The sequence below is a fragment of the Mustela putorius genome, unplaced genomic scaffold (assembly GCF_011764305.1).
Source record: "Mustela putorius furo isolate JIRA1106 unplaced genomic scaffold, ASM1176430v1.1 tig00003988_pilon_pilon_pilon, whole genome shotgun sequence".
Lineage (NCBI taxonomy): Eukaryota > Metazoa > Chordata > Mammalia > Carnivora > Mustelidae > Mustela > Mustela putorius.
In genome coordinates this window covers 16,920,155-16,948,154 of record NW_025422127.1, presented here as the reverse complement: position 1 = coordinate 16,948,154, position 28,000 = coordinate 16,920,155, and the positions used below count along the sequence as shown (strand labels likewise).

General features: G+C 43.6%; 1 protein-coding gene and 1 pseudogene across 40 annotated transcripts in view; one reads left to right on the top strand and one right to left on the bottom strand.

Annotated features, from left to right (window-relative positions):
* CACNA1C (calcium voltage-gated channel subunit alpha1 C) overlaps nt 1-28,000 on the bottom strand; it is a 735,043-nt gene that overhangs the window by 8,088 nt on the left and 698,955 nt on the right. For all 40 annotated transcript variants that reach the window (XM_045071752.1, XM_045071757.1, XM_045071772.1 and 37 more), the window contains 7 exons: nt 13,122-13,223; nt 10,442-10,569; nt 9,951-10,085; nt 8,152-8,504; nt 5,137-5,265; nt 1,634-1,740; nt 1,243-1,346 (listed from right to left, as the gene is read on the bottom strand). In XM_045071752.1, the coding sequence (XP_044927687.1) occupies nt 1,243-1,346; nt 1,634-1,740; nt 5,137-5,265; nt 8,152-8,504; nt 9,951-10,085; nt 10,442-10,569; nt 13,122-13,223 (1,058 nt within the window). The remainder of the gene's footprint in view (nt 1-1,242; nt 1,347-1,633; nt 1,741-5,136; nt 5,266-8,151; nt 8,505-9,950; nt 10,086-10,441; nt 10,570-13,121; nt 13,224-28,000) is intronic.
* LOC101680323 lies at nt 3,704-4,562 on the top strand (annotated as a pseudogene).

Below are 28,000 nucleotides of genomic sequence, written 5' to 3'. Positions count from 1 at the left end.
ATCTCACACTGTATTGTGATTAAACCATTTATACACTGTGTCCTCAGGCCCCCACTATGCTTGAAAATCCTGAGGCTGGGGCAGGACACAACGACCAGCTCTGAGCTGGTGTCCACGGGAGGGTGGCACTGGAAGGTAGGAGAGTCCAGCTGGTAGGTAGAGGGCGGGAACGCTGCAGCATGGGTTGGTGGGGGCAGTGGAAATGCACGAAGTGGGGGGGGGGAGTGTAAATAAAGAAGAGGTTCTTGACCGCAGCATGATAAGAACACATGGGTGAAATGAACTTTTAGAAATCTTTAAAAATAGAAAAGAGCATACCCAGTGTCCCCCCTCCTTCCATCCCAACCAGCCTGTCAGCCTCCTCTTCCCTCAGCTCTTGATGGACCCCAACCTGGGGTCCCTCGTTCCCTGGAGATCTGAGGGAAGTATAAGGCTGTGCTCAATATTCCAGAAAGCCCAGTAGGAATCACCTGTATGCTGGCCATGCCACAAAAGCTAAGCAAAACGGTGAATACTTTGAGCTGAAATAATATTAGCTTAGTTGAGCCACACTGGCCATCTTACACCTACTATAAGCTTTGATTGGCAGTTGAGAGTCTTTGGGTATTAAAAAAAAATCATCTAATTCATAGGCGTGTGGTGAGGGAGTATACATTTGGAGAGGAAAAAACTTTGGGAAATTTGGACCCTAATTTTCCTAGAGATAAAGGACTGGCCTTTGATTCTTTGGGGCTTCCATTTGTTCTCAGATACTGAGAATATGTTAGATGCAGATGACTTGGATTTCACTGGCTCAGCTGGAGTCGGCCATGCCAAGAGCTATTTCAACTATCAGATTTCTCTGGACTTGTTTTCCTGATCATGTCACTGGCAGATTCTTTGATCTTTTCTATATCCAGATATCCAGGTATCTTGCAACTCTAGGTGCTGATGTCTGTGGAGGGAAGGTCTGTGCCATTGTAGGAAGAAAGGTCAGACAGAATCCTGGAGCTGCTGATCCTTCTGGACCATGTGAGGAGCTCCTTCTCACCAGTATTTCCTAGGTGTCCCCCCTCCCCAAACGACAGACTTTGTTAAGGTTCTCACTGGTATGGACGAGCCCCCTCTTTTGGGGCTGTTAGGGCCAGGGGCTAGGATCCAAGACAGGGAGGACTGAGTGGGGTCTTGGGATTTGCTACAATCATGGGGGGCTGTGTAGCCTGCCAGGTGCTGCCCAGTGATGCCTCTGAAAGTCTGGGCTACCTGATGATGAACCAGATGCAAGGGCAGGACTGTCTTCTGAGAGATGTCTCCGCCTTGATTCTTCTGTCGCTTCAGACATTCCAGGTGGAAGGAGGCCCTTCGACCTGCAAAGCCAGCCAAAGAACTGTGATCAGCACCAGGAAAGGGGACCTAGTTCTGTGAGGCTCAGACTCTGAGGGGTACAAGGAGCGGTGTGAGTGGCCTGGAGTAACCTCCTCCCTACCATTTGCCTCCCACAGCATGTGGATACGTCCCATCTCCGCAAGCCCTGCCCTGGGAATCCTGTCTCACTGCTCGGGAAATCTTCCCAGCCCCTGCGTGGGGCTGTTGCAGCCAATCACCCGAGTCCCTGGCCCATCACACCTGGAGAGAGAGAGGTGTGAGTATTTACCTAGTGAGGCAGAGCGGAGGAAACCCCTCTTTGGAGATTGCCGGATGTCTCTCTTGTCCTCCTCAGGCGGTGTTAATTGCCGGTTTTCATCATCCTGATAGGAGAGCCTGGAACAGAGAACTCTGGGGCTTATTTGTGGGGTCAGGAAGGGCCACCCCATAAGGACAGTGCCACCCCCTAAAGTCAGTTTGCTTTTTTCTTTTCTTTTCTTCCTTCTTTTCTTTCGTTCATTCTTTCTTTCTTTCTTTTTCTTTTTAAAGATTTGATTTATTTATTTGACAGAGGCAGAGAGAGAGAGCGAGAGAGACGGAACACAAAAGGGGGTGGGGTGGGGAGAGAAGGAGGCTTCCCGCTGAGCAGGAAGCCCAATATGGGACTCGATCCCATGACCCTGGTATCATGACCTGAGCTGAACGCAGACCCTTAATGACTGAGCCACCCAGGGGCCCCAGTTTGCTTTTTTCCTTAATGAAGGAAACCCCTGCTTTGTGCTTCCATAAAGGTTTGGGAAGTGGGCAGCAGGAACTCACCACCCCAGCTCCCAGCACCCCAGGCTCCTCCTGTCACAGAAGTTTCCAGCTCCCCATCCATAGCTTCTCGGCTCAGAAGCCTCACATTTCTGATTTACGGCAGTAGAGGCACTCTTGAGTCAAAGTTGGTGAGCAAGTTGGCAAAAAATTTTAGGTCCACAGGAGTCTTTCCAGGAAGAGCCTAGGCTCCTCTGTTTCCATATGTGGATGCTATTTTACCATGACCACTCCCGACTTCAGCCTGAACTTCTCCCCCTGTCCCTAATTTCTCCCTGCCTGCCCACCTTCATCATCAAGACACTTCAACAGCTATGTACGGACAAACCTCCAGTCAGCCAGTCAATGGAGAGCAGAGCTGTAAGGGGCCTTCAGGGGCATCTGTCTACCCAGTGACTGGATGAGTAGTCATTCTGGATGGGATTCACCGTAAGAAAGAGACCGGACATCATCCCATTTACATACACACCTAATAGAACTCAACTTCATGAACCATACTTAACCTTTTTTGCATGCCTTGTCCTCTGGTGGTTTCTATTCTACTTTAGTCTAGTCTATTTCACTAAATAATGTCAGTTGCAATCTGCTAAATTGCTTTCACAGTCTGCAGGAGGAATAGCCTGCAGGCCAAGAAGACCAAGGCTTTCTAACCCCTTCATTCTACAGATGAGGCCCCGGACTCTGTCCCTGGTGTGACTCCACATGCTTTGAGGACAGAGAATGTGCAGCCTTCCCTGCTTCGAGCATACTGGCTTCGACCCTTGGTACACATGCAGGAAAATTTCTGACCAGAAAACCTCTAAACCTTTCCTTTCATTTTCAACGTGGTAAGCTTTCCTTATTGCATTTTCTTCTTCTCCAAACTGTACCCACTCTTGAAGACCCAGTTTCTGTTGGATCTTGAGCCAGGAGTCTGTTATGGTCACTCTGACCTCTACCTCCTCTGAAGGTCCGTCCCTTTCATTGCTTGTATCACTCTGTGAGTGAACATCTCCATGTTTTTTTTCCCTCATCTGAGACAATTACTGGTTTGTAAAATATCTTTGAGTGCCGAGACTGGTTTAGTCACGATCTAGCAGAGTGCCTGGATGCACAAGAACCAAAATGGATGGAAGCATATGTTTTCCCTGATTTCTAGGGTATGTGGCCATGTAAATATTTAGAGTCTCTAAAAATCAAAACGCTGAGGGGCTGGTCCTTCCTTATTAGAAGGTGCTTTTAGGAAAGCTTCTAAAACAATGCACCTTAAGCTTTTTGAAGAAATACATTTTATGAGACTGAATACACACACGCATACACACACACATACACACCCACATATGTAGACAATTAAACAAATATTTCACTAAATAATACCTCTGTGACATTGGATACATGATTATCTATTGCCTTATTCTAACTTATGCTATTCTGTATTATGCTGTTCTGTCTTTTAAAGCACTTATCACGGCCTGGCCTTCTGGACCCTGCGGGGAGGACTCTGGGGGTAGACACAGAGTTGCCTTTCATACGTCTCGGTTAATTCCAGAATCCTCTGCTCTTCAGCCCCTGCAGGGAAACCATGCCTAGACCATGGAAGAGGCTGACTGGGGCTGTCGAGCCTGCTGGGCCGGACAAGAAGGGACTAGTAGGAAGACGTACCAATACTGAGAACCCAGTGGGGGCATCAACTCAAGTGGATAACTCCAGCCCTCAGGAGGCTTCAGCCTCTAAAAACGGTGGGAAGAATCTAAGCAGTTACTGACTGATGACGTCAGAGCCAGGGAGCCCACTAGACAAAAGTGTAGAGGTGAAGTTCAGGGCTGGGGATCTTAGAGCCCAGCCCGAGCAGACAGTATACTGGGATGACCTTCGCAACTCCCAGCCCCAGAACTTCCTGGGACCCTGAAGTGGGAGGAGGAAGGCTTCTACCAGAGCAACTGCGAAGAACCAGGCCTCAAAGGACTTGGGAAGCTTGTGAGGGAGGCTTCCTCAGACCACACACAGTTTGAGAAAAATAATTCCCATTATGATCCATCCAGCAAAGAAGACAACCCCAAATGGCTCAAGGTCAACGTATGGTTTGTTCAGATGATGAAGTTATTTCATGACCCTGGTGCCTGAGCTCAAAACCCACCCCCAAGCTCACAAAGCCCCAGGAGGTCCCTTAAAAAATAGGGCTCTCTCCACTTGCCAGAGGCTCTCCATTCAGCCCCTGACCTGAGAGGAGTTCCTGCAGGAAAAGGAACCAAGTGAACTGGGACACCGTTGCTGGAATGGGCAAGACAAGACTCCAGAGAAGTCAAGCTTTTGTAAGACAGAAGAAGGTATGAGGAGGCTTGCTTGTTATGTCCACCTGGGGCTGTGTACATGGGTGTTTTTCATGTACCTTTTTCAACAAAACATTAATATAAAAAAAAGTGGTGACCATAATTAAGTAAATGTCACAGCCTTCTAATGGGTCTCGACTTGCAGTTAAAAAACCCTTCTCAAAAATTCCAGCACTGACAAAATCTCAGCCACTGTTTGCCAACAGTGCCCTCTGCTGGCTTTATTATAAGTAGTTTCATGAACATTTATTTGCTAATAGGTGCGCGCGCGCGCGCGCGCGCGTGTGTATGTGTGTGTGTGTGTGTGTGTGTGTGTGTGTGTACTGAGTCTCACTATAAAATATATTTATGACAGTTGGTTTCAGTTAAAAAAAAGTTTATGAGACAATGTTTTGAAGTCTTCCTGAAAGCACCATATCATGAGGAAAGGTCAAACTAATCCAGGGACCGTGTGTATATGTGTGTATATGTGTGTGTGTACACGTCTGTACGTGTGTGGGTGTGGGTGGGGGCATGCATCCATGTCCCTCATGAGGTGACAGGCGCTTTGCAGGCATTCTTCTTATGTTTGGTCTCCCCTTCTGCAAGTCCTGCCCAGAGGAGGGATTCTAAGGGAGCTACCCTTCACCCCCAGATGCTGGCGTGCGGCGAGGGCAGCAGCACTCACAGCTCTGTAGAGATCAGGCTGGGCTCGCTGCAGTACTCTGTGTCCTCGCTCAGCTTCACCTCATAGGTCTCGTCCTGAGAGACCTCCTCCTGACACACCATGGCGATCTGGCTCTCCCGGGAGTGGCACCTGAAGCATCCAAGGGTGAGAAACGAAGTAGAAGCTGTGAACCTCATCGTTCCCTCAGCAGGCAAGGCATCACACACCACACACACGCACTCACACAGTGAACACACACACACACGTGCCCACTCACGCACGCACAACCGCTGTGGCCTCTTCCTCCCATAGTTGCTGACACAGCAGCAGAGCCAGGGAAACAGTAAGATCCAGATCAGGAGTCCGTGCAGAACAAGCAGCTCTGGGCTGGGACCCAAGGACGTCTCAGTTCTGACCCCAGTTCAGTTGCCCTCTGGCATGAGTCACTGCCCCCCTACCCCCATGCCTCTATCCCTCTCAATAAAACTGGAGGAGTGTAGGCCCTGCTTGACTCAGAAGCTCGTCATGAGTAACAAATGAAGTAACAGATGAGATGTGGTTTTGAGAGGTGGGAAGGAGCAGCTTTTAGAACAGGGGCCTAGGCTGCTCTGTTCAGGTTGGGGTGGGTCCTGAGAGGGCTGTCCTCTCCCTCTGCTAAAGAGAGCCAGGCCTTTGGGTGCTGGTTGGGCAGAGCCAGGAAGTTCCTGGGGTCACAGTTTGCCATGCATTTGGGTTTGACATGGGTTCCTTAGAGTGACAGTACGGACAAGAAGCCTCATGCTGACGGGTTTGCTCTCCTAGGCAGTGAGCCTGAGTCCCTGCTGAGCTTGAGACCCTCAGACCCTCCCCTACTGGGTGTGTCCCGGATGATTCTGCTCACCCTCCTGACTGGCGTCTTCTTAGCTCTGGCCTGGATGTTCTCCCTTTTCCTGTCTGTGCCTCTCAATACTTCCCTCAGTCTTTCTTCCTATAGATCCTGAATGACAGAACCCGCTTTACCCCCAAACCCAAGAAGACATGAGGGCAAGAGCTCAGTTAATTCTCTCAGGGCTGAGTGCTGGATCAGCACCCCGATCTGACCGGGGCCTGTGAGCTGGGGCAACTCAGGAAGCTACCCTCCCGGGTACCTACCCGCTTCTCCGGAGCAGGCCCTAACCAGGGATGGCCCATCCTGCAGTAAGGACAGATGGAATGTGGATGGGGTGGGAAGAGAGGGGAGTGAAAGGCGCTGGGAGGAGGCATAATGAGATGAGCTGGAGACGGAGAATGGCGGCAGGCAGACAACACCACTTCCTGGGGGCCACTGTGTGCAAGACATGCTGGCCCGTCCCAGCAAGAGCAAGGCTGGTCCTGGAGCCCCGGCACTTAGCCTTGAGCTGTGGCACGAAGGCTGAGACCCCAGAGCTGCAACTTTGCTTGACTTGTTCGTCCTCACCAAGCTGAAGCTTACTGCCTTGAGGGTCACTTTTCCCACTGTGCTGGGAAGGAGGGAGCCAGTATTTGGGGAGCATTTGCTATGGGCTAGGCCTTGGGGGAGGCGCACACCACAGTTTAGGGACAGAGGTGCCGGTGGGGAGAGGAGGAAAATCCCCTGATGTTTCTCCCTACCTCCACTCTCCCTTCATTTAATACAGAACACGTTTTCAGAGAAAAATATGCTCTGAAGGAGGTATTAGCTCACCCTGAGATGCTAAGGATGGACCCAATGAACCTTCCTAAAGAAGAGGTTTGGATAAGGGGAGCAAGGGAGAACGTGACACTAGGACTGAGCACCTAAGAGCTGTAGGAGGTTTTCGGGAAAGCGAGGGGCTGCTGAGACACACATGGGCCAGCCACTTGAACTCTGATACTCCCCTGTGCAAAGCTAACCTTTCAGGTCAGCATATAAAATCCAGAGCTGGCATGCTGCACTGTGTATAGAAGGCCTCGGTAGACATCTCTTGAGTAGAAAGACTCACCCGACATTGCTTTTGAGTGGGTTCACCAGCCATTCTTCCATGCAGTGAGGTAGACTGATGGCCAATCGGACTTGGCTGTTATCAGACACTGTTAAAGGCCCAGGCCACACAGGCGTCCACGGGGCCACTTGAAAGTGGGTGTTAAGAAGGGAAGTGAAAACTGGGGGGCAGATAGGCAGGCTCCTTAGATGAAAGAAGCTTCAGGACACTTGTCCAGAAAGATGCTCACACATCGTGATTATTTTCTAAGGTCGTGAGCCTGAGAGATTTGCCCAAGAACATGGCATGTGGGTGATCTGCCCGGCCTGCTGGTGGGGGTGCTGTCCACTAAGGGTGAGGGGGCACGGTGGCGGGGAGGCAAGTCCTCTCCCACCTGGCTTTGGAAACCCAGAGCTGTTGACAGAAACAGGGAGGAGATCCTTTAGGCCCATGCTGTGTTTCCGGAGGCCCAGAGCACGTGGGTGCTTATCACCCTGGTATACCATAACAATGGATCCCAGAGCCCCAAGGAGCAGAAGGTAGGGAGAAAAGCATGCGTCAGGCAGTGGGAGAGCAAACTACCAGGAACGATCCCGCACTGGGGCAGAGTGGGCAAGAGCTATGGTGAAGGGCCTCCCACCACCAAAGTGTTCCTCCCAAGAGGGTGGAGAAGGGTGTGAAGAAGACGTGGTAACTCCAGTCTCATCCCAGCTAAGTCAAAGGCCAGGCTTGTGCAGATGTGGGAAAGGCTGGGGGAACAGTCTGTTGTGTTGCCAGGATGCTGGGGGTCAGGGGTCTGGGCTCCTCTGCCTGGGTAACAGAAAGAGCACAAGAGGCTCTGTCCAGAGGTGTGGTCAGGACACTAGATAGCCATTAGGGCTGTGCTGCCTTCCCCAGGTGTGACTGCCACATGTAATCAAGGGCAAGAATGGGAGGCAGCACTGGCCTATCTCTTGATGGGGTCTGGGGACGCAGCCTCCAGCCCTGCTCGAGGGGGTGAGTGGTAGGCCTATGGGCCAGACTCCACCCCCCATCTACTCAGGGCTGGAGCATGTGGGGCCCCTGTGCACGGGCCCTGGTGCCCCACCCTCCTGCTTACCTCTTGGAGCTGAGCTTCCATGCGGCCTCCTGTACCCGGACGGCAGGAGACAAGGGGGGCCTGTGGCCCTCCACGGTGCTGACTTTGCTGGGGTAGCCAGCGGGGCGGGGGAAGCGGCCCAGGGCAGTGTTGTTGGCATTGTTGATGTTGGCGTTGGAGCCAGTGGATGAGTAGCTGCTGGGGGTGAAAGTGGAGTCCACCAGTTTCTCGTGGGATGGCGACTCGGTGTCGCCTTGGCTGTTAGCCGCCTTGTTGATGTGCAGTGGGCGCTGGGTGGTGAAGGTCTGGGGGAAGGCGCTCCGGCCGTCACTTTGGTAGTAGCTGACGTGGTTGCCGAACAGGCCACCGGCCCTCTGTAGGCGAGACGGGAGGGGTGGATGGAGGAGAAAGCCCTGTCGGCTACCTCTCCTTCTCTAGGCCAAGCCACGGAAGGCTGTCCGCCTTCCAGAGAGCGCAGCCACGCCGTGCAGCGACACGCGGCCCACGGGGAACTCCTCATCCACGTGGCCTGGAAGCCGGAGAGGGAGGGACCTGGACAGTCCCCTCTGACTCTGCTGGGGGACGGGTGAGGGGCAGGACCAGTCAGGCAGGAAGGCTGCTGCCCTGGGACTTTCTAATGAACCCCCCCGAGGACTGGGATCAAATCTCCAGGAGCAGCGCAGGACCGCAATCCTTGGCCGCAGCCTTCGCTCTGCTTGGCAGCTGTGAGGGCTGGGGCAAGGGACCAGGAGATTCCAATGAGAACTTTAAAAAATGGGGGTCCAACTGGCTCACTGAACTAGAAATGACATTGGCCAAAAGGGTTTTGGAAATAAGGAGGAGGCATTGACTCCATTAATTATATTATGGGCTTCTTTCCTCCGGGGCGATTCTTAGAGATTTCAAATCAGGACCCAGTGTTTTTCTCCAACATTGTTTCCTTGTCCTGGAGCGAGTGGGCATGTTGCTGTCTGTAAGTTGGTCTGTGGGGTCTTGCTGGGGCAGTGTTAGCCTGGAGCTGTGTCCCTGAGGCCATTCGGTGACAGACATTTCACAGTGATGAGGATGAGGATGGTGATGACAGGGCAGCCACAGGCAGGGCAGGCCGTCCTCCCTCCCGGTGTCTCCACAGCTCAGGACCCCTGTGTGGGGGCTGGCAGGGGCAGCTGAGAGGGCCCCCAGCGTGATACTGCTTGGTGGCTTCTCCCTCACTCTGGAGGGATTTTAGCCAAATACCTTTGGGGATAAGCAGGGACGACTGAAGGGCGAGAGCGGGATACAAGCATTGCACTATTCTGGCAGAGTCAGGTTTGGGGTCCACTGAGAATGGATGCTCAGCCTCCATAGCCAGGAAAGGAGAGGGGAGGAAGGCCGGAGGGGACTTTTGTGTCTGGGAAAGCACAGGCTTTCTCTCAAGAAGACAGTTGCCCCTGGGCTCCACTCCCCTGCTGCCATGTGGGAACATAAGCCAGAGCCTCTGATTTTTTAAAGAGAAGTCAAAGGTCTAGGTTTTTAGTTGAATGTGCCATATTTCTGAATAATAGGTTTGCAGGTTAGATGTGGCCAAAAGGAGCCCCATGGCTTTGCAGTTTCTAATGTAGAAGGTTCTCCTAGGGAACATGTCCCGAGAGCCCAAGCTTGAGATAGAGTCAGACTTAGAGAAGGTAGAGGTATGGGAAGTAGCTGAGTTGGAAGAGCTTGGAATCTGCCAGAGAACTCAGGACTTTCTCCCTGGATTCTCTTGGCAGAAAGGCAGCCCACCCTCTTGCCTCCAGCTGGACTTGTAAAGGTAAGAGAGTGCTCCTGCGGCGTCCACCTACCCGGAAGATGTCATCTTCAGAGGCAGCAGACACAGCCTCCTTCATGGCCTTGTCCAACTCCTCCTCAGCCGTCAGATCTCCAGAAATGGCCCGTCGGATCTCAGGCCCGATGTCATGCAGCGTGCGCAAGCCAGCCTGAAACCCAGAGGGACACCCAGCTGCTTGACCCACAGCCTCTCCGTAGGGCAGGCACGCCTGCCAAGGGCTTATCTGTGCCAGACTGCGAGAATCCATTTCTCCACCCAGGAAGCATAAAGGCCTGTTAGAAGGGGCTGTGAAGCAGGCAGGACTAGGGAAGGCAGAGTGTGTGGGAGGTAGTGTATCGCACCCTCACCTACACACACATTTGGAAAGGCCTGGAGCTCTCCAAAAGTTTCCTTCTGGAGGGAACTGGCCTCCAGCCCACTGCTGAGAGACAACCCCAGACCAGATGTCAGAAGAAGGTGACCAAGCCCTTCCTTATTGTGTGGACCCCCATTCTTGTCCTTTACCTGCAGGGATAGGGCGTTCCTCTGGGAGGGTTTGCCCACCAGGCCCTGCTCTTTGCGCTTCTTGAATTTCCGGAAGTACTCTTGGATCAGGAAAGTAGCATAAAACTTGCCAACTGTGACCTCGTCATCTGAGACAGGAGAAGAGAAGACAGAAGGGAGGTAAAGGGGAGAATTCAGCTTTTTATCCCCCCCAGCATCCAAGTTTTCTGAAGTTTTTAAAACTTTTTTAAAAGTTTTTTTTTTTAAGCCATTCACATGGTTCAGAAAGGCAAAAATATATTACAAGGGGTACAGTGAAAAGTCTCTCTCTCACCCCTCCTCCATCTGCTAAGTTACTACCTTTTAATAGATAACCTTTCTAAAATTAGCTTCTGGAGTATTTTTCCAGAGAGTCTTTCTGCAAATGCTTTCTGCAAATAAGCAAAAATATTCTTAGCTCCTCTTTTTTTTTTTTTTAAACAGTAGAAGCAGTCTATTATCAAAATTATGTCCCACCTTGCTTTAGAAAAAAGCTTTACAAAGTTAAAAAAAAAAAAAACCTGACATTGTTAACTAATTTATATTTGATTCCAAAACTTGAGGTGCCCATCATAAATTGATCAGTCCCCTAAGTGCAAACAGTTCTGGTTTAAGATGGAGTTTCGTGGAAGGAACACCTTTCTTTAAGTTTGGGTTTCGTTTTCAACCAGACAGATTGGGTTTTCTTACCATGTGGTTTGGCTAGGTCCCTGCTGGGCTAGACCCCCAAGTTACACATGGCATAGTCAACCTCTGTGTTGGGAATGAACCAGGAGGTGGAGAAACAGAAGAGTTTCCAAGGAGAACATTGCCTCTTGGCTCCATCTTCTTCTGAGGGAAATGGCCCCAGGAGACAGCTGGTAGGTTAAGCATAGGGGCCTGTGATGATTCTCCTACTTCTAGCTTTCCCTTAAGAATAGCCAAGTCCACCAGTGGTGACCTTCTACCTGGCGAATACCTCATTCCCTTGTGGGAGAGGAAACCCAATTTCCCCGTCTAGCCAGTCAGCAAGAGCCACAGGGCAGAAAGAGCCTGGTGTTCTGGTGTTCCCCAGACCTGGGTTTGAATTTTGAATCTGCCACGTACTCACCTGATAGCCCTGGGTCAGCTACATAGCTTCTAAGAACTTCAGATTCTTGAGCAAACTTCACAGCAATGTTATAAGGATTAAATAAGGTATGCAAAACATCTCATGGGGCTTGGCCCGTCTAGGTGACACTTCCCTGGGCTGCTTCCCTTTGGGAAGTGATTCTCAACAGGGCTGGTGTCCCATTTTAAGGAGTCTTTTGGGAATATGGGGACATTCCTGGTTGTCCCAGTGTGCTACAGGCATTGGGTGGTTCCAGATGTGTCCCTTAAAACATAGGCATGTTTTGCATACATCTGCACTTGGCTAGATGTCCATGTGGGGAAAGGACCTGTTTATAATGACCTGAGCTAAGAACCTAACTTCATTTTACATATGAACAGAAAATAATATTTTTTGCCTGCTTTTAATATATCCAGAATTTCCAGGTATATATCTGCTAGGTAAATTGACAGGAAACCATATTTTGCTTTGTTTGCACTTGACCAAGAGGGCTTTACATTTTGGAAAATTGAATCCCTGATGGCAATGCCCCTTGTAGTATCTGAGTCACCTGTTGCATCTGACACGCTTATATTAGTCTGTATTTGTTCTATGTTTGTGCATATACATATGTATACATACACATGTGTATATAATTTAATATATTTAGTTATCCCTTACTTCAAAATGACAAATACAAAATGTCAACAATAGTCAATATTGTCTTAGTTCCTTTAAACACAGACTTATTCATCATAAGTGGATGCATGAAAGTATTTTATCAGTTAACTATAACTTCTGGTACAGTGCCATAACCCATAGTGCCTGAGCGTATATATATTGAAAAGTATTTGACTTTAATGTATTTTATATTAAAGTTATATATATATATATATATATATATATATATATATATATATATATATAAAGATTTTATTTATTTAGTTGAGAGAAAGAGAGAGAGCATGGGCGGGAGAGGGAGCAGGGAGCCTGAAGTGGGGCTTGATCCCAGGACCCTGGAATCATGACGTGAGCCGAAGGCAGACTCTTAACTGACTGAGCCACCCACGTGTCCCAAGTTAAAGTGTTATATTAATATTTTGGAAATTATAGCTGTAGGAAAGTTATTTTCATTTAGGATAATAGTAGGGGCATTATAAACTATTTACTATGAAAGGGGGTTCTGGGTTTGAGAGGGTAGAGAAACACTACTCTAGATAAGACAAAAAGAATTCAACCAAGAGGGATCTCAGGGGATTCTTTTCCCAGGTCCCCATTACTTCCAGAGCAACGAGCCTACTAATTTACGGGGGAAACCTATACTTTGCAGAGTTTCCTTGAAAATTTTGCCAAAATTCTAAGCATCAAGGGGCCTTGTCTGGTCTATGAAATGTTATGATTGGACCAGGTTTCCAGTCTGATATCCTGTATCTGAGTTTGTGAAGGTGTGGCACCCTCAGCCCTTCCAACCAATAGGGCCTTCAGGACCCACAGGAGAGGCAGAGTGGGGTGGGGAAAGCAGGCTTCCCATGAGCCTCATGGACTCAGGAACCAGGCAAGAGTCATGGGTGTGGAGATCCTGGGAGTACTTACCACCCGCTGGGGGCACCACTTGGTCCAGCAGCTTCATGCTGGTCCGCTTCCAGATCTTCTTGATTATGGCCCGCAGTTCCTCATTGGCTTGTTCTAGGTTCCCTGAGGGGAGGGAGATACGAGGCTGAAAATGGTCATCAGCCCCTTGAAGGTCCACCCCAGAGGGACCCATGGGGTGGAACCCCTGCTCAGAGTGGGAAGCTGCAACCCCACAGAAAGCCCTGGTCCATCAGCTTCACTTTCTTTGTCTCCAGTCTGCTGAATGTCACCTCCACCTTCTTTTTCTTTGTGTTGCTGTCCATGCTTTATTCCCCCTCCCTCCATTCCCTGTCCAGTGCTGTCCTTTTTCCCTTCCTCCCTGCCTGCTGCTCAGACCACCAGTGGCAATCCTTCATCTCCACATGCTCCTTCCTTGTGAGTGGCCTTTGAGGAGGACCAGACAGCCTAACTCAGCTGAGCTCAAAGGCCACCTGCTGGAGAGCAAGAGGGGCTGCTCTGTGCATGGCACTTCTCACGGGGCTCCATGGGTGATCAAATTTTCCCCCAAACAAAGCATCTGTACACAGGGGGACCTTAGTGTCAAAGCTCTTTGCTATGTCTCCAGTGGGGAACAGGTGGCAAAACCTCAGTGTAGAAGCAGGAATCAAAACACACGGGGTTCTGTTTTGGAGCTTCTCTGGGTGTGCTTTCTCCAGTTTTTACCACCTAAATTGATGCCTATCCTGTGCAGCCTCTGGGACAGTGGTCATATAGCAGCTGTAAGAAAAGGTGCGGTGGGCAGTAGTCTAAGACCCCCAGAGCTGTCTCCCACCAGCACCAATCTATACACACCCTGCATTGTCCTTGGTGTGTCCACGGTTCCTGGACTACGATGGATTTTTACCCCTATGATTAGATCGCCTTAAGATGGGGAGATTATCTAGATGGACCTGACCTAATCACATGAACTCTTTAAAAGTAGAGAGTTCTCAGGTGCAAATTCCAGTTAGAAAATAAGTAAATCATGGGATGCAATGTACAGCATGATGACTATGGTTAATAAAACCATACTGCACGTTTGATAGTTGTCAAGAAAGTAAGTTCTCATCACACACAAAATTGTAACTATATATGGTGACGGACATTAATCAGATTTACTGTGGTGATCTTTTCTTAATATATATAAATATGGTTTATTATGTTGTACATCTGAAACTAATGTTATGTGTCAATTATACTTCAATACAAGATAAAAACAAAATGAATTAAAAAAAGTACTACATGAAGGAAGTCAAAAGATAAAAGTAGAAAGTTGTCCCTAGTTGAGAGCAGAGGAATGAGAGGGGACTGCTGTGGCCTGGGAGAAAGCATACACCAATGCTGTGAACTGAATAAAGAGAGGCAGCCTCTGGGGGCTCAGTGGTCCCCACCTGAGAGCCAGCCCTACAATGGCAAGACATGAATTCCTCCAAAATCCTGAATGAGCTGGGACCCTCTGGAAGAGGGCACATCCTGATCAGTATCCTCATTTTGGCTTTTTAAAACCCCTAGCAGAGAACTCAGCTACTCCACAGCTAGACCCATGACCTACAGAACTGTGAGCTAGCAACTAGGTGTTGTTCAAACAAAAGAATCTGTGGTAATTGGTTCCACAGCCATAGGAAACCAATACAGGGGTGTTTACTGCTACTATACAGGGCAAGCAGTACGGTTGAGAGCTCTGGTTTTAGACTGTCTGAGGTGAAATCTGCCCTGTGGCCACACCGGAGAGGCTCCCAACAGAAGGAAGCAGAGGTGGCAATGGAGGGAGAGTGATGGACTCCTGAGTCGCCTGTTGGATCCAAACAGTACCTGGCACCAGAGGATGATCCTGGGCAATCAAGTTATGGAGGCAATCCTGCATGGTTTAATTCCCTTCCTGGGTAAGGTAGTTAGTGGTTTCTGACATATGCAATGAAAGAGTTCTAATTAAAGTAGTGCTCAAATATGTTTATCTTCTGTAGTGAGTTGAAAAGCGTTCCCACCAAATTCCTGTTCCCATGGAACCTTAGCATGTGGCATTAGCATGTAGGGTCTTTGCAGATGTTATCAGTTAAGATTTATTAGAGTGGGCCCTACATCCCATACTACTGGTATCTGCATAAGAAGAGGAGAAGACGCACAGAGACACACAAGGGAAGAAGGCCATGTGAAGATGGAGGCAGAGACTGGAGTGATATCACTATGGCCAAGGAATGCCAAGCACAGCTGGGCCCCACCAGAAGCACGGAACAGCTTTTTCCTTTGTTTGTTCCTCTGGGAGAAACAAACCCTACCAACCCTTTTCCTATTTAGTAAGTTGTCTTTTCATTATGTTGGTTTCCTTCACTGTGTGAAACTTTAGTTTGATGTAGTCTCATTTGTTTATTTTAGCTTTTCATCCTTGCCTACGGAGACTGGTCTAAAAATATTGCTAAGACCTATGTCAAAAAACTTACTGCCTATATTTTCTCCTAGGAGTTTTATGGTTTCAAGTCTTACATTCAAGTCTTCAGTACATTTAATTTTTGTGTACTTTTGCATATGGTGTAAGATAGTAGTCCAGTTTTGTTCTTTTGCAGGTAACTGTCCAATGTCCCCAACACTATTTATTGAAGAGACTTCCTCATTGTATATTCTTGCCTCTTTTGTCACAGGTTAATTGACTCTATATGTGTGGGTCTTTTCTTGGGTTCTGTAGTGTGTTCCATTGATCTATGTGTCTGTGTTCATGACAGTACCATACTGTTTTGTAGTATAGTTTGAAATCATGGAGTATGCTACCTCCAGTTTTGTTCTTTTTCAAGGTTGCTCTGGCTTTTGAATTTTTTTGGTGGCTCCATACACATTTTGAGTTGTAGTTCTGTTAAAAATGTCATTGGTATTTTGATAGGGATTACACTGAATCTGTAGATTGTTTCAGTAGTATGGACACTTTAATAATATTAATTCTTCTAATCCATGAGCACAAAATATCTTTCCATTTATTCATGTCTTCAATTTCTTTCATCAATGTCTTTTTAAATAAAGATTTTATTTATCTATTTGAGAGAGGGAGAGAGCGCACAAAAGCAAGGGGAGGTACAAAGGGAGAGGGAGAAGCAGACTCCTTGCTGAGCAGGGAGCCTGATGTGAGGCTTGATCCCAGGACGCTGAGATCTTAACCTGAGCTGAAGACAGACATTTAACCGACTGAGCCACCCAGGTGCCTTTTTAGTTTAAGTTTTAACAGTTTAAACTGTATTCAGAGTACAATTCTTTCACATCTTTGGTTAAATTTACTCATGGGTATTTCATTATTTTTGATGCAATTATAAATGAAATTATTTTCCTACTTTCTTTTTCTTATAGTTATTAGTGTATAGAAAAACTGATTTCTGTACGTTAATTTTGTATCCAGTGATATTGCTGAATTCATTTATTAGTTCTAACAGATTTTGGTGGAGTCTTTAGGGTTTTCTCTATATAGGGTTTTCTCTATATAGTATCATGTCATCTGCAAATTTGTCTTTTTCCTATCCATTGTTACTTTTTCCTGTCCAATTTGGATGAATTTTATTTCTGTTTCTTGTGTAATTGCCATGGCTAGGATTTCCGACACTATGTTGAATAAAAGTGGTGAGAGTGGACATACTTGTTTTATTCCTGATCCTACAGGAAATGCTGAAAGCTTTTCACTGTTGAGTATGATGTTAGCTGTGGGCTTATCTATCATATATGGCCTTTATTAGGCTGAGATACATTCCTTCTATACCTACTTTGTCGAGTTTTCTTTCTTATCATAAATGAACGTTGAATTTTGTCACATGCTTTTTCCTGTACCTATTATGATGATCATATGATTTTTATCCTTTGTTTTGTTAATGTGAGGTATCACACTGATTAATTTGTGGGCGTGGAACCATCCTTGCATCTCTGGAATAAATTTCACTTGATTGTGGTGTATGATCCTTTTCATGTATCATTGAAAATTTTTTGCTAAAATTTTGTTAGGATTTTTACATCTATATTATCAGATATATTGGTCTGTAATTTTCTTTCTTGTGTTATCTTTGGTTTTGGTAACAGGGTAATGTGACCTTGTAAAATAAGTTTGGAAGACTTCCTTCCTCTTCAGTCTTTTGGAATAATTTGAGAATAGGTACTAACTCTTCTTTAAATGTTTGGTAGAATTAAGCCATGAAGCCATCTGGTCCTGGACTTCTGTTGTTTTGGAGTTTAAAAATCACTGTTTCAATTTTATTACTTGTAATTGATCTATTCAGATTTTCTATTTGTGTGTGTGTGTGTGTGTGTGTGTGTGTGTTTCAGCCTTGGAAGATTATGTATTTCTAGGATTTATCCATTTCTTTTAAGCTTTCCAATTTGTTGGTGTATAATTGTAGTAATGTCTTAGCCTTTGTATTTCTGTGGTGTTCGTTGTAACTTTTCCTTCATTTCTGATTTTATTTATTTGGGTCCTCTCCCTTTTTCTCTTGAGTTTGGCTGTTGATTTCATTGATCTTTTCAAAGAACCAGCTCTTGGGATGCCTGGGTGGCACAGTCAGTTAAGTGTCTGCCTTCGGCTCAGGTTATGATCACAGGTCCCTGGGATAAAATCCTGCATCAGGCTTCCTGTTCAGTGGGGAGCCTGCTTCTCTCTCTGCCTGTTGCTCCCCCTGCTTGTACTCTCTGACAAATAAATTTTTAAAAAATCTTAAAAAAAGAGAAAAAGCTCTTACTTTTATTATCTCTTCTTCTTCTTCTCCCCCCCCCCCATCTCTATTTCATTTATTTCCACTCTGGTCTTTATTACTTCCTTCCCTTTACTAATATTGGGCTTTGTTCCTCTTTTTTTAAAAGTTATTTTGGGTATAGAGTCAGATGGTTTATTTGGGACTTAAAAAAAATTCTTCCTCCATGTTTTATTTTATTTTATTATGTTATATTAGTCACCATACGGTACATTATTAGTTTTTGATGTAGTGTTCCATGATTCATTGTTTGCATATAACATCCAGTGCTCCATGCAATACACGTCTTCCTTAATACCCATCACTGGGCGAACTCATCCCCACCACCCCCACCTCCCTTATGAAACCCTCAGTTTCTTTCCCGGAATCCATAGTCTCTCATGGTTCATCTCCCTCTCTGATTCCTACCTCCTTCATTTTTCCTTTCCTTCTAATGTCCTCCATGCTATTCCTTATGTTCCATATATAAGTGAAACCATATGATAATTGTCTCTCTGCTTGACTTATTTCACTTAGCATAATCTCCTCCAGTTCTGTCCATGTCAATGCAAATGGTGGGTACTCATACTTTCTGGTGGCTGAGTAATATTCCATTGTTTATGTGGACCACATCTTCTTTATTCATTCATCTGTGGAAGGGCATCTCAGCTCCTTCCACAGTTTGGCTATTGGGTACATTGCTGCTATACACATTGGGGTGCATTTTCCCCTTCTTTTCAGTATATCTGTATCTTTGGGGTAAATACCCAGTAGTGCAATCGTTGGATCATAAGGTAGCTCCATTTTTAAATTTTTGAGGAAACTCCACACTGTTTTCCAAAGTGGCTCTACCAGCTTGCATTCCCACCAACAATGTAAGAGGGTTTCCCTCTCCCCACATCCTCTCCAACATCTGTTGTTTCTTGCCTTGCCAATTTTTGCCATTCTAACTGGGTGTAAGGTGGTATCTCAATATGGTTTTGATTTGAATTTCCTGGATGGCTAATGATCTTGAACATTTATTCATGTGTCTGTTATCCATTCATATATGTCTTCTTTGGAAAAGTGTCTGTTCATATCTTCTGCCCATTTTTTGACTTGATTTTTTTTTTTGGGGGGGAGGTGTTGAGTTTGAGAAGTTCTTTATAGATCTTGGATACCAGCCCTTTATCTGTAGTGTCATTTGCAAATATCTTCTTCCATTCTGTGGGTTGCCTCTTTGTCTTATTGACTGTTTCCTTTGCTGTGCAGAACCTTTTTATCTTGATGAAGTCCCAAAAGTAGAAAAAGAAAAACAAAGCTGGGGGCATCACACTGCCTAATTTCAAGCTATATTACAAAGCTGTGCCATGGTACTGGCACAAAAACAGATACATAGATCAATGGAACAGAATAGGTTTCTAAGCATGCATTCATTTCTTCTAGATTACTTATTGTCATATAGCTGTTGATAAAAATTTCTGATGATTGTGTCTATTTCCTTGATGTTATGGTATCTCCCCTTTAATTCATAATTTTATTAATTTGGGTCCTTTCTCTTTTCTTTTGGATAATCTGGCCAGTGGCTCATAGATCTTATTAATTCTTTCAAAGAATCAGCTTCCAGTTTTGTTGTGTTCTACTGTATTTTTGGTTTCTAATTCTCTGCTCTAATCTTAATTATTTCCTTCCTCATGCATGGCTTAGGGTTAATTTGTTGTTGATTCTCTACTTCTTTAAGGTGTAAAGGTAGTTGGAATTTTTCTATTTTTCTGAGTGAGGCTTGGATGGCTATGTACTTCCCCCCCTCAGGACCACCTTTGCTGTATCCCACAGGTTTTGGACTGAAGTGTTTTTGTTCACTTGAATTGTTTAAGTTCTTCTTTGATTTTCTGGTTGATCCAAACATTCTTGTGCAGGATGGTCTTTAGCTGCCAAGTGTTTGAATTTCTTCCAAACTTTTTCTTGTGATTGACCTCCAGTTTCAAAGCACTGTGGTCTGAGAATATGCATGGAATAATTTCAGTCTTTTGGTATCAGTTGAGACTTGATTTGTGACCCAGTATGTGGTCTATTCTTGAGAAAGTTCCATGTGTGCTCAAGAAGAATGAGTAGTCTGTTGTTTTAGGGTAGAATATTCTCTGTGTATATATACATACACACACACACACACACATATATGAGACACACTGGACCAGATATATATATATATATATATATATATATATATTTGTTAATTTTCTGCTTAGATAACCTGTCTGTTGCTGAGAGTGAGAGGGTTGAGGTCTCCTACAATTAACATATTATTATGAATATGTCTCTTTATTTTGGTTAACAGTTGGTTTATGTAGTTGGCTGCTTCCATGTTGGGGCATAGATATTTACAATTGTAAATTATAGATCCTCTTCTTGGATAGACCCTTTAAGAATGGTATAGTGTACATTGACTTTGAATCCTACCACATTACTGAATTGCTGTATGAGTTCTAGTAGTTTGGGGGTGGAGTCTTTTGGGTTTTCCATAGAGAGTATCATTTCATCTGCAAAGAGAGAGTTTGACTTCTTTATTGCCAATTTGAATACCTTTTATTTCTCTTTGTCTAATTGCTGTTGCTAGGACTTCTAATACCATGTTGAACAAGAGTGGTGAGAGTGGGCATCCTTGTCGTGTTCCTGATCTCAAAGGGAAGGCTGTCAACTTTTTTCCATTGAGGATGATATTTGCTGTGGGTTTTTCATAGATAGATTTGATGAAGTTGAGGAATGTTCCCTCTATCCCTATACTTTGAAGCATTTTAATCAGGAACAGATGCTAGATTTTGTCAAAAGCTTTTTCTGCATCAATTGAGATGACCATGTGGTTCTTCTCTCTTCTTTTACTGATTTGTTCTATTGCATTGATTGATTTGCAAATGTCGAATCACACTTGCAACCCAGGGATAAATCCCACCTAGTCATGATGGATAATCTTTTTAATGGACTGTTGGATCCTATTAGCTAGGATCTTGTTGAGAATCTTAGCATCCATATTCATCAGGGATATTGGTCTGAAATTGGGTGAGCCTGGTGGTGGGTATTATGGAGGGCACATATTGCATGGAACACTGGGTGTGGTACATAAACAATTAATTCTGGTACACTGAAAAGAAGTTTAAAAAATTAAAAAAACATATATATATAAAATAATGGTATAATGTCCTTCTGTATCTCTAAGTACAGTCTTTAGCTTAAAATCTAATTTGTCTGATAAGAGAATTGCTACTGCAGCTTTCTTTTGAGGCCTGTTGGCATGAAAATTGCCATCCTTTCACTTTTAGTCTGGATGTATCTTTAGGTTCAAAATGAATCTCCTGGAGACAGCATATAGATGGGTCCTGTCTTTTTTTTTTTTTTTTTTTTTTAGATATCTGAATTCTTATATTTATTTTGCATTCAGGCAATTGTGATATGTGGTGTTGGTTGAAGCACATGAAGAAAATCCAGCCTTACAAGAAACATGGGGATGTACATATTTGATACCACACCAAATTTTGACAAACAGTAGTTTCTTTAAGATTACTTGCATAATGATGAGCCCTGAATGTTATACACAATCGAAGAATTATTGAACTCTACATCTGAAACTGATGATGTATTATATGTTGATTAATTGAATTTAAATAGGGTCCTGTCTTTTTATACAATCTGCAACCCTGTGCTGTTTTATGGGAGCACTCAGGCTGTTGATAGTGATTATTGAAAGATATAATTTAATTGTCATCATATCACCTGTGAAGTCCTTGTTTCCACAGATTTTCTCTGTAAATTTCTGTTCTATATGACTCTTGGGGTCTTTTTCCTTTTATAGAACTCCACTTAATATTTCTTGCAGGGCCAGCTTAGTGGGCACATATTCTTTCAGTTTTTGCCAGTCTTGGAAGCTCTTTATCTCTCCATCCATTCTAAACCAGAGCCTTGCCAGATAAAGTATTCTTGGCTGCATGTTCTTCTCATTTAGTACCCTGAATATGTCTTACCAGCCCTTTCTGGCTTGCCAGGTCTCTGTGGACAGGTCTGACATTACTCTGATGTTCCTCCCTCTGCATGTAAGGAATATTTTCCCCCTAACTGCCCTTAAGATGATTTCCTTGGTTTTAAGATTTGCGAGTTTTACTATTACATGCCTGGGTGTGAGTCTGTTCTCCTTGACCTTGGGAAGGGTCCTCTCTGCCTCTATGACACAAATGCTTGTTTTATTCCCCAGATTAGGGAAGTTCTCAGCTATGCTTTGCTCAACTATCTCTTCCAGTCCTCTGTCTCTCTCTCTCTACCACCTCCCCACCAGGGATCCCAATAATTTTGACATTGGAATGTTTCATGGTGCCATTTATTTCTCTAATTCTGTTTTCATGCATATTAAGCTGTTTGTTCCAGGCCTCCTCCTGTTCCTTCTTTTCTATCAGTTTGTCTTCTAGATCACTAATTCATTCTTCTGCCTCATTTACCCTAGCTGTTAGAGTATCTGGATTAGATTGAATCTCATTGATAGCATTTTTAAGTTCTGCCAGATCAGCTCTCATTTCTGCCCTTAGAGAATCTATGCTGCCATTAGTGGTTTCCTTCATCCTAGCTATTGTCTGCATAACTGTTACCCTGAAGTCTATTTCTGACATCTTGCTTATTATATCCATATCCATTAGTTCTGTGGCCAAGGTCATGGTCTCTGAATTTTTCCTGTGTTGTGGGTTCCTTCTTTTAGTCATTCTGTTGAGGGGTGGTTGAAGAAATATATAGAGTCTAGGTTATTGACCACAACCGAAGCAAGATGCTCCTGTTTTATAGGGACCTTAGGGTTGCCAGCCTCTTGTTCTTCCAGCCTGTCTTCTGGGGGAGGAGCCTGTTGCGCTGTTACTCAGGCAATACTGTTTGGGCAGAGTTCTGCTCTCCCAAGAGTCAGAGCAGAAGTGACCATATCTAAACTTCTGTCTCAGAACAGAGAGATTGCAGTCTGTTCTCAGGCTACACTGACTCCGTTTTTGTCTGTGCTGCTAAAAACTGCAGCATCCTGGGTTGTGTGCCCCACAACAGCACTCCAGCCCTCACTTCCACGTCCAGGCACGTCTCTGCCCCTTTTGTTTCTAAAACTGCCAGCTGCTCCCAGTTCACATATGTGCCCCTGCAGCCAATGGAACAGAATATAGAGCCCAGACATGGACCCTCAGCTTTATGGTCAATTAATCTTTGACAAAGCAGGAAAAAATATCCAATGGAAAAAAGACAGTCTCTTCAATAAATGGTGTTGAGAACATTGAACAACTATACAAAGAAGAATGAAACTCGACCATTCTTTTACACTGTACACAAAGATAAACTGAAAATGGATGAAAGACTTCAATGTAAGACAGGAATCCATCAAAATCCTAGAGTAGTACATAGGCAGTAACCTCTTCGACATCAGCCACAGCAAATTCTTTCAAGGCATGTCTCCGAATGCAAGGGTTTATTTGGGATTTTTCTTGTTTCTTGAGGTAGGCCTGTATCATTATGAAGTTCCTTCTTAGAACTGCTTTGTTACATGCCACTGATTTTGGAAAGTTGTGTTTCTATTTTCTTTTGTCTCAAGGTATTTTTAAAAATTTCCTCTTTGATTTCTTTGTTTACCCACTGGTTGTTTGGTAACATATTGTTCATTTTCCACATGTTTGCGTGTTTTCCAGTTTTCTTCTTGTAATTAATTTCCAGTTTCACAACATTGTGGTTAGAAAGGATGCTTGATATGATATCAGTGTTCTTGAATTTATTAATATATGAATAATTGTTTTGTGGCCTATCTTGGAAAATGTTCCATGTGCACTTGAATAGAATGTGTATTCTGTTGTTTTGGATGAAATGCTCATATATATCTATTAAGTTCTTCTGGCCAAATGTGTCATTTAAGGCTAGTATTTCCTTATTGAATCTGTAGATGATTTATCCATTGGTTAAGGGAAATATTAAAGTTCCCTACTATTATTGTATTACTGTCAATTACTCCCTTTGTGTCTATTAATATTTTCTTTATATTTTTAAATGTTCTTATGTTGGGAGCATGAATATTGACAAATGTTATATCTCTTCTTGGATTGAACACTTTATCATTATGTAATGCTCTTCTTTGTCTTTTGTTATAGTCTTTCTTTTAAAGTTTATTTAGTCTCATGTGAGTATTACTTCACCAACTTCCTTTTTGTTTCCATTTCCATGGAATATCATTTTTCCATCTCTTCATTTTCAGTCTCTGTGTGGCTTTAGATCTGATTTGAGTCTCTTAAGGCAGTATATAAATGGTTCTTTTTAAAAAATCTATACAGCCACCCTATGTCTTCTGATTGGAGCACTTGGTCCATTTATATTTAATGTAATTATTAATAGGTATAATTAATAGGTATAATTATTAATAGCACTTGGTCAGCTGTTTTCTGCTTGTTATGGCAATTCTTCTGCTTTGTTTTTCTTCTCTCTGTTCATTTGTGTTTGATGGTTTTCTTTCGTTTTGTTTGAGTCCCTTTCTCTTTATTTTTTATCTATTGTAAGTTTTGGTTTATGGTTACCATGAGTTCATATATATTGATCTATATACATAGCAGTCTATTTTAAGCTAATAGTCATTTGTTTTTAACACATTCTAAAAGCGCTACATTTTTACTCCCCACCCCGACATTTTATATTTCTAACATCGTATTTGACATCTTATATTTTTTAATTAAAAAAAAAGATTTATTTGTTCATTTGAGAGGGAGACAGAGATAGAGAGAGAGAAAAAAGAGAAAGTAGGGAGAGGGACAAAGGAAGAGGGAGAAAGAGAATTCAAGCAGATTCTTTGCTAAGTGTGGAGCCCTGAAGTGGGACTTGATCTGATGACTGTGAGGTCATGACCTGAGCCAAAATCAGAAGTTAGACACTTAACTAACTGAGTCACTCAGGCGCCCCTGACATGTTTTAATTTTGTGTATTCCTTAACTACTTACTGTAGTTATAGTTAAATTACTATTTTTGACTTTTAATCCTCATACTATTTTTAAAGTGGCTGATTTACCATATTTCCTATATATTTTCCTTTACCAACAAATATTTTTCTTTCATATATTTTCTTACTTCCAGTTACAGATTTTTCTTTTTTGCTTAAAGAAGGTCCTTTAATATTTCTGGTAAGGTTGGTTTAGTGGTGATAAATTCCTTTAACTTTTGCTTGCCTAGGAAACTATCTCTCCTCCAGTTCTGAATGATAACCTTGCCAGGTAGAGATTTCTTGGTTGGCAGTTTTCTCTTTCAGTACTTTGAATATATTATTCCACTTACTTCTGTCATGAAAACTTTATGCTGAAAAATATGCTGATACTCTTATGGCAGTTCCTTTGTCTGTAACAAGCTGTCTTTCTCTTGCTACTTTAAAAACTCTCCCCTTGTCTTTAACTTTTGACAATTTAATTATAAAATTCCTTGGTGTGGTTTTTTGGGATCATCTTGTTTAGGGCTCTTTGTGCTTCCTGGACCTGGATGTCTGTTTCTTTCCCAGCTTAGGGAAATTTTCAGCCATTATTTCTTCAAATAACTTCAAATAACTTCCCTACTCCTTCTGGAACTACTATAATGTGAATGTTTGTGTATCTGATGTTGTTCTAGAAGTTCTTAAAACTATTCTCACTTTTTATTAACATATATTGTATCATTAGTTCCAGAGGTAGAATTTAGTGATTCACCAGATTACTTCCAGTGACCTCCTTAATGCCCATCACCCAGTTATCCCACACCCCCAACCTCCTTCTCCTCCAGCAACCCTCAGTCTGTTTCCTATGATTAAGAGTGTCTTATGGTTTGTCTCCCTCTCTATTTTTGTCTTATTTTATTCTTCCTTCCTTCCCCTATGTTCATCTGTTTTGTTTCTTAAATTCCACATATGAACAAAATCATATGGTATTTGTCTTTCTCTGACTGACTTATTTTGCTTAGCATAATACCCTGATGTTCCATCCCTATCACTGCAAATTGCAAGAGTTCATTCTTTTTGATGGCTCAGTAATATTCCATTATATCTATATCTGTATCTATCTATCTATCTATCTACCACATCTTCTTCTTCTTTTTTTTTTTTTTTACCACATCTTCTTTATCTATTTATTTGTTGATGGACATCTGGGCTCTTTCTATTGCTTGGCTATTGTGGACATCGCTGCTATAAACATTGGGGTGCATGTGCCGCTCTGAATCACTATGTTTGTATCTTTTGGATAAATACCTAGTAGTGTAATTGCTGGGTCATAGGGTAGTTCTATTTTAACTTTTTAGGGAACCTCCATACTGTTTTCCAGAGTGGCTGCACCAGTTTGCATTCCCACCAACAGTGCAAGAGGGTTCCCCTTTCTCCACATCCTAGCCAACATCTGTTGTTTCCTGAGTTGTTCATTCTGATTGATGTGAGGTGGTATCTCATTGTGGTTTTGATTTGTATTTCTCTGATGATGAGTGATTTTGAGCATTTTTTCATGTGCCTGTTGGCCATTTATATGTCTTCTTTGGATAAATGCCCTTCTGCCTATTTCTTGACTGGATTTTTAATTTTTTGGGTGTAGAGTTTGATAAGTTCTTTATAGATTTTGGATACTAGCCCTTTATCTGATATGTCATTTGCAAATATCTTCTCTCATTCTGTAAGCTTTTAGTTTTGTTGATTGTTACCTTTGCTGTGTAGAAGCTTTTTATCTTGATGAAGTTCCAATAGTTCATTTTTGCTTTGGTTTTTCTTGCCTTTGGAGATGTGGCTAGCAAGAAGTTGCTGCAGTCAAAGTCAAAGAGGTTGCTGTCTGTGTTCTCCTCTAGGGTTTTGGTGGATTCCTGTCTCATATTTAGGTCTTTCATTCATTTTGAGTTTTTTTTGGTGTATGGTGTAAGAAAGTGATCCAGTTTCATTCTTTTGCATGTGGTTGTCCAATTTTCCCAACAGCATTTGTGGAAGAGACTGTCTTTTTTACACTGGATATTCTTACCTCCTTTGTTGAAGATAAGTTGACCACAGAGTTGAGGGTTCTTATTCTCTTCCATGGATCTGTGTATCCTTTTTTGTGCTAGTACCATACTGTCTTGATGATTACAGCTTTGTAATAGGACTTGAATTCTGGAATTGTGATACCTCCAGCTTTGGTTTTCCTTTTCAACATTCCTTTGGCTATTCAGGGTCTCTTTTGGTTCCACACAAAATTTAAGATTGTTTGTTCCAGTTCTATGAAAAATGCTGATGGTATTTTGATAAGGATTGCATTGAATGTGTGGATTGTTTTGGGTCGTATAGACATTTTAATAATATTTATTCTTCTAATCCATGAGCATGGGATGATTTTTCGTTTCTTTGTGTCTTCCTCAATTTCTTTCACAAGTGCTGTGTAGTCTTCAGAGTACCAATCCTTTACCTCTTTGTTTAGGTTTACTCCTAGGTATCTTATGGTTTTTAGTGCAATTGTAAATGGGACTGAGTCCTCCATTTCTCTTTCTTTTGCTTCATTGTTAGTGTATAGAAATGCAACTGATTTCTGTGCATTGACTTCATATTCTGCCACTTTGTTGAATTCCTGTATCAGTTCTAATAATTTTTGGGTTGAGTTTTTGGGTTTTCTAAGTCGAGTATCATGTCATCTGCAAAGAGTGAAAGTTTGATGTCTTTTGCTGACTTGGATGCCCTTTATTTCTTTTTTTTGTCTGATTGCTTTTTGTTGTCTGATCAGCTGAGGGCTGATTCCAGTACCATGTGGAACAGCAGTGGTGAGAGTGAACATTCCTGTTGTGTTCTAACTTTAGGGGGAAAGCATTAAGTTTTTCCCCATTGAGATGATATTTGCTGTGGGTTTTTTGTATATGGCTTTTGTGATATTGAGGTATGTTCCCTCTAACCCTAAATGGCAGACAGGTTTTTTTTTTTTTTAATTATCAAGAAAGGATGCTGTGTTTTGTCAAATGCTTTTTTGGCATTGATTAAGAGAATCATATGGTTCTGTTCTTTCTTTTATTAACATGGTGTATCACATTGATTTATGAATGTTGAACTACCCTGTGGCCCAGGAACAAATCCCTCTTGGTCATGGTGAATAATCCCTTTGATGTACTGTTGGATCCTATGAGCTAATATCTTGGTGAGAAGTTTTGCATCCATTTTCATCAGGGATATTGGTCTGTAGTTCTCCC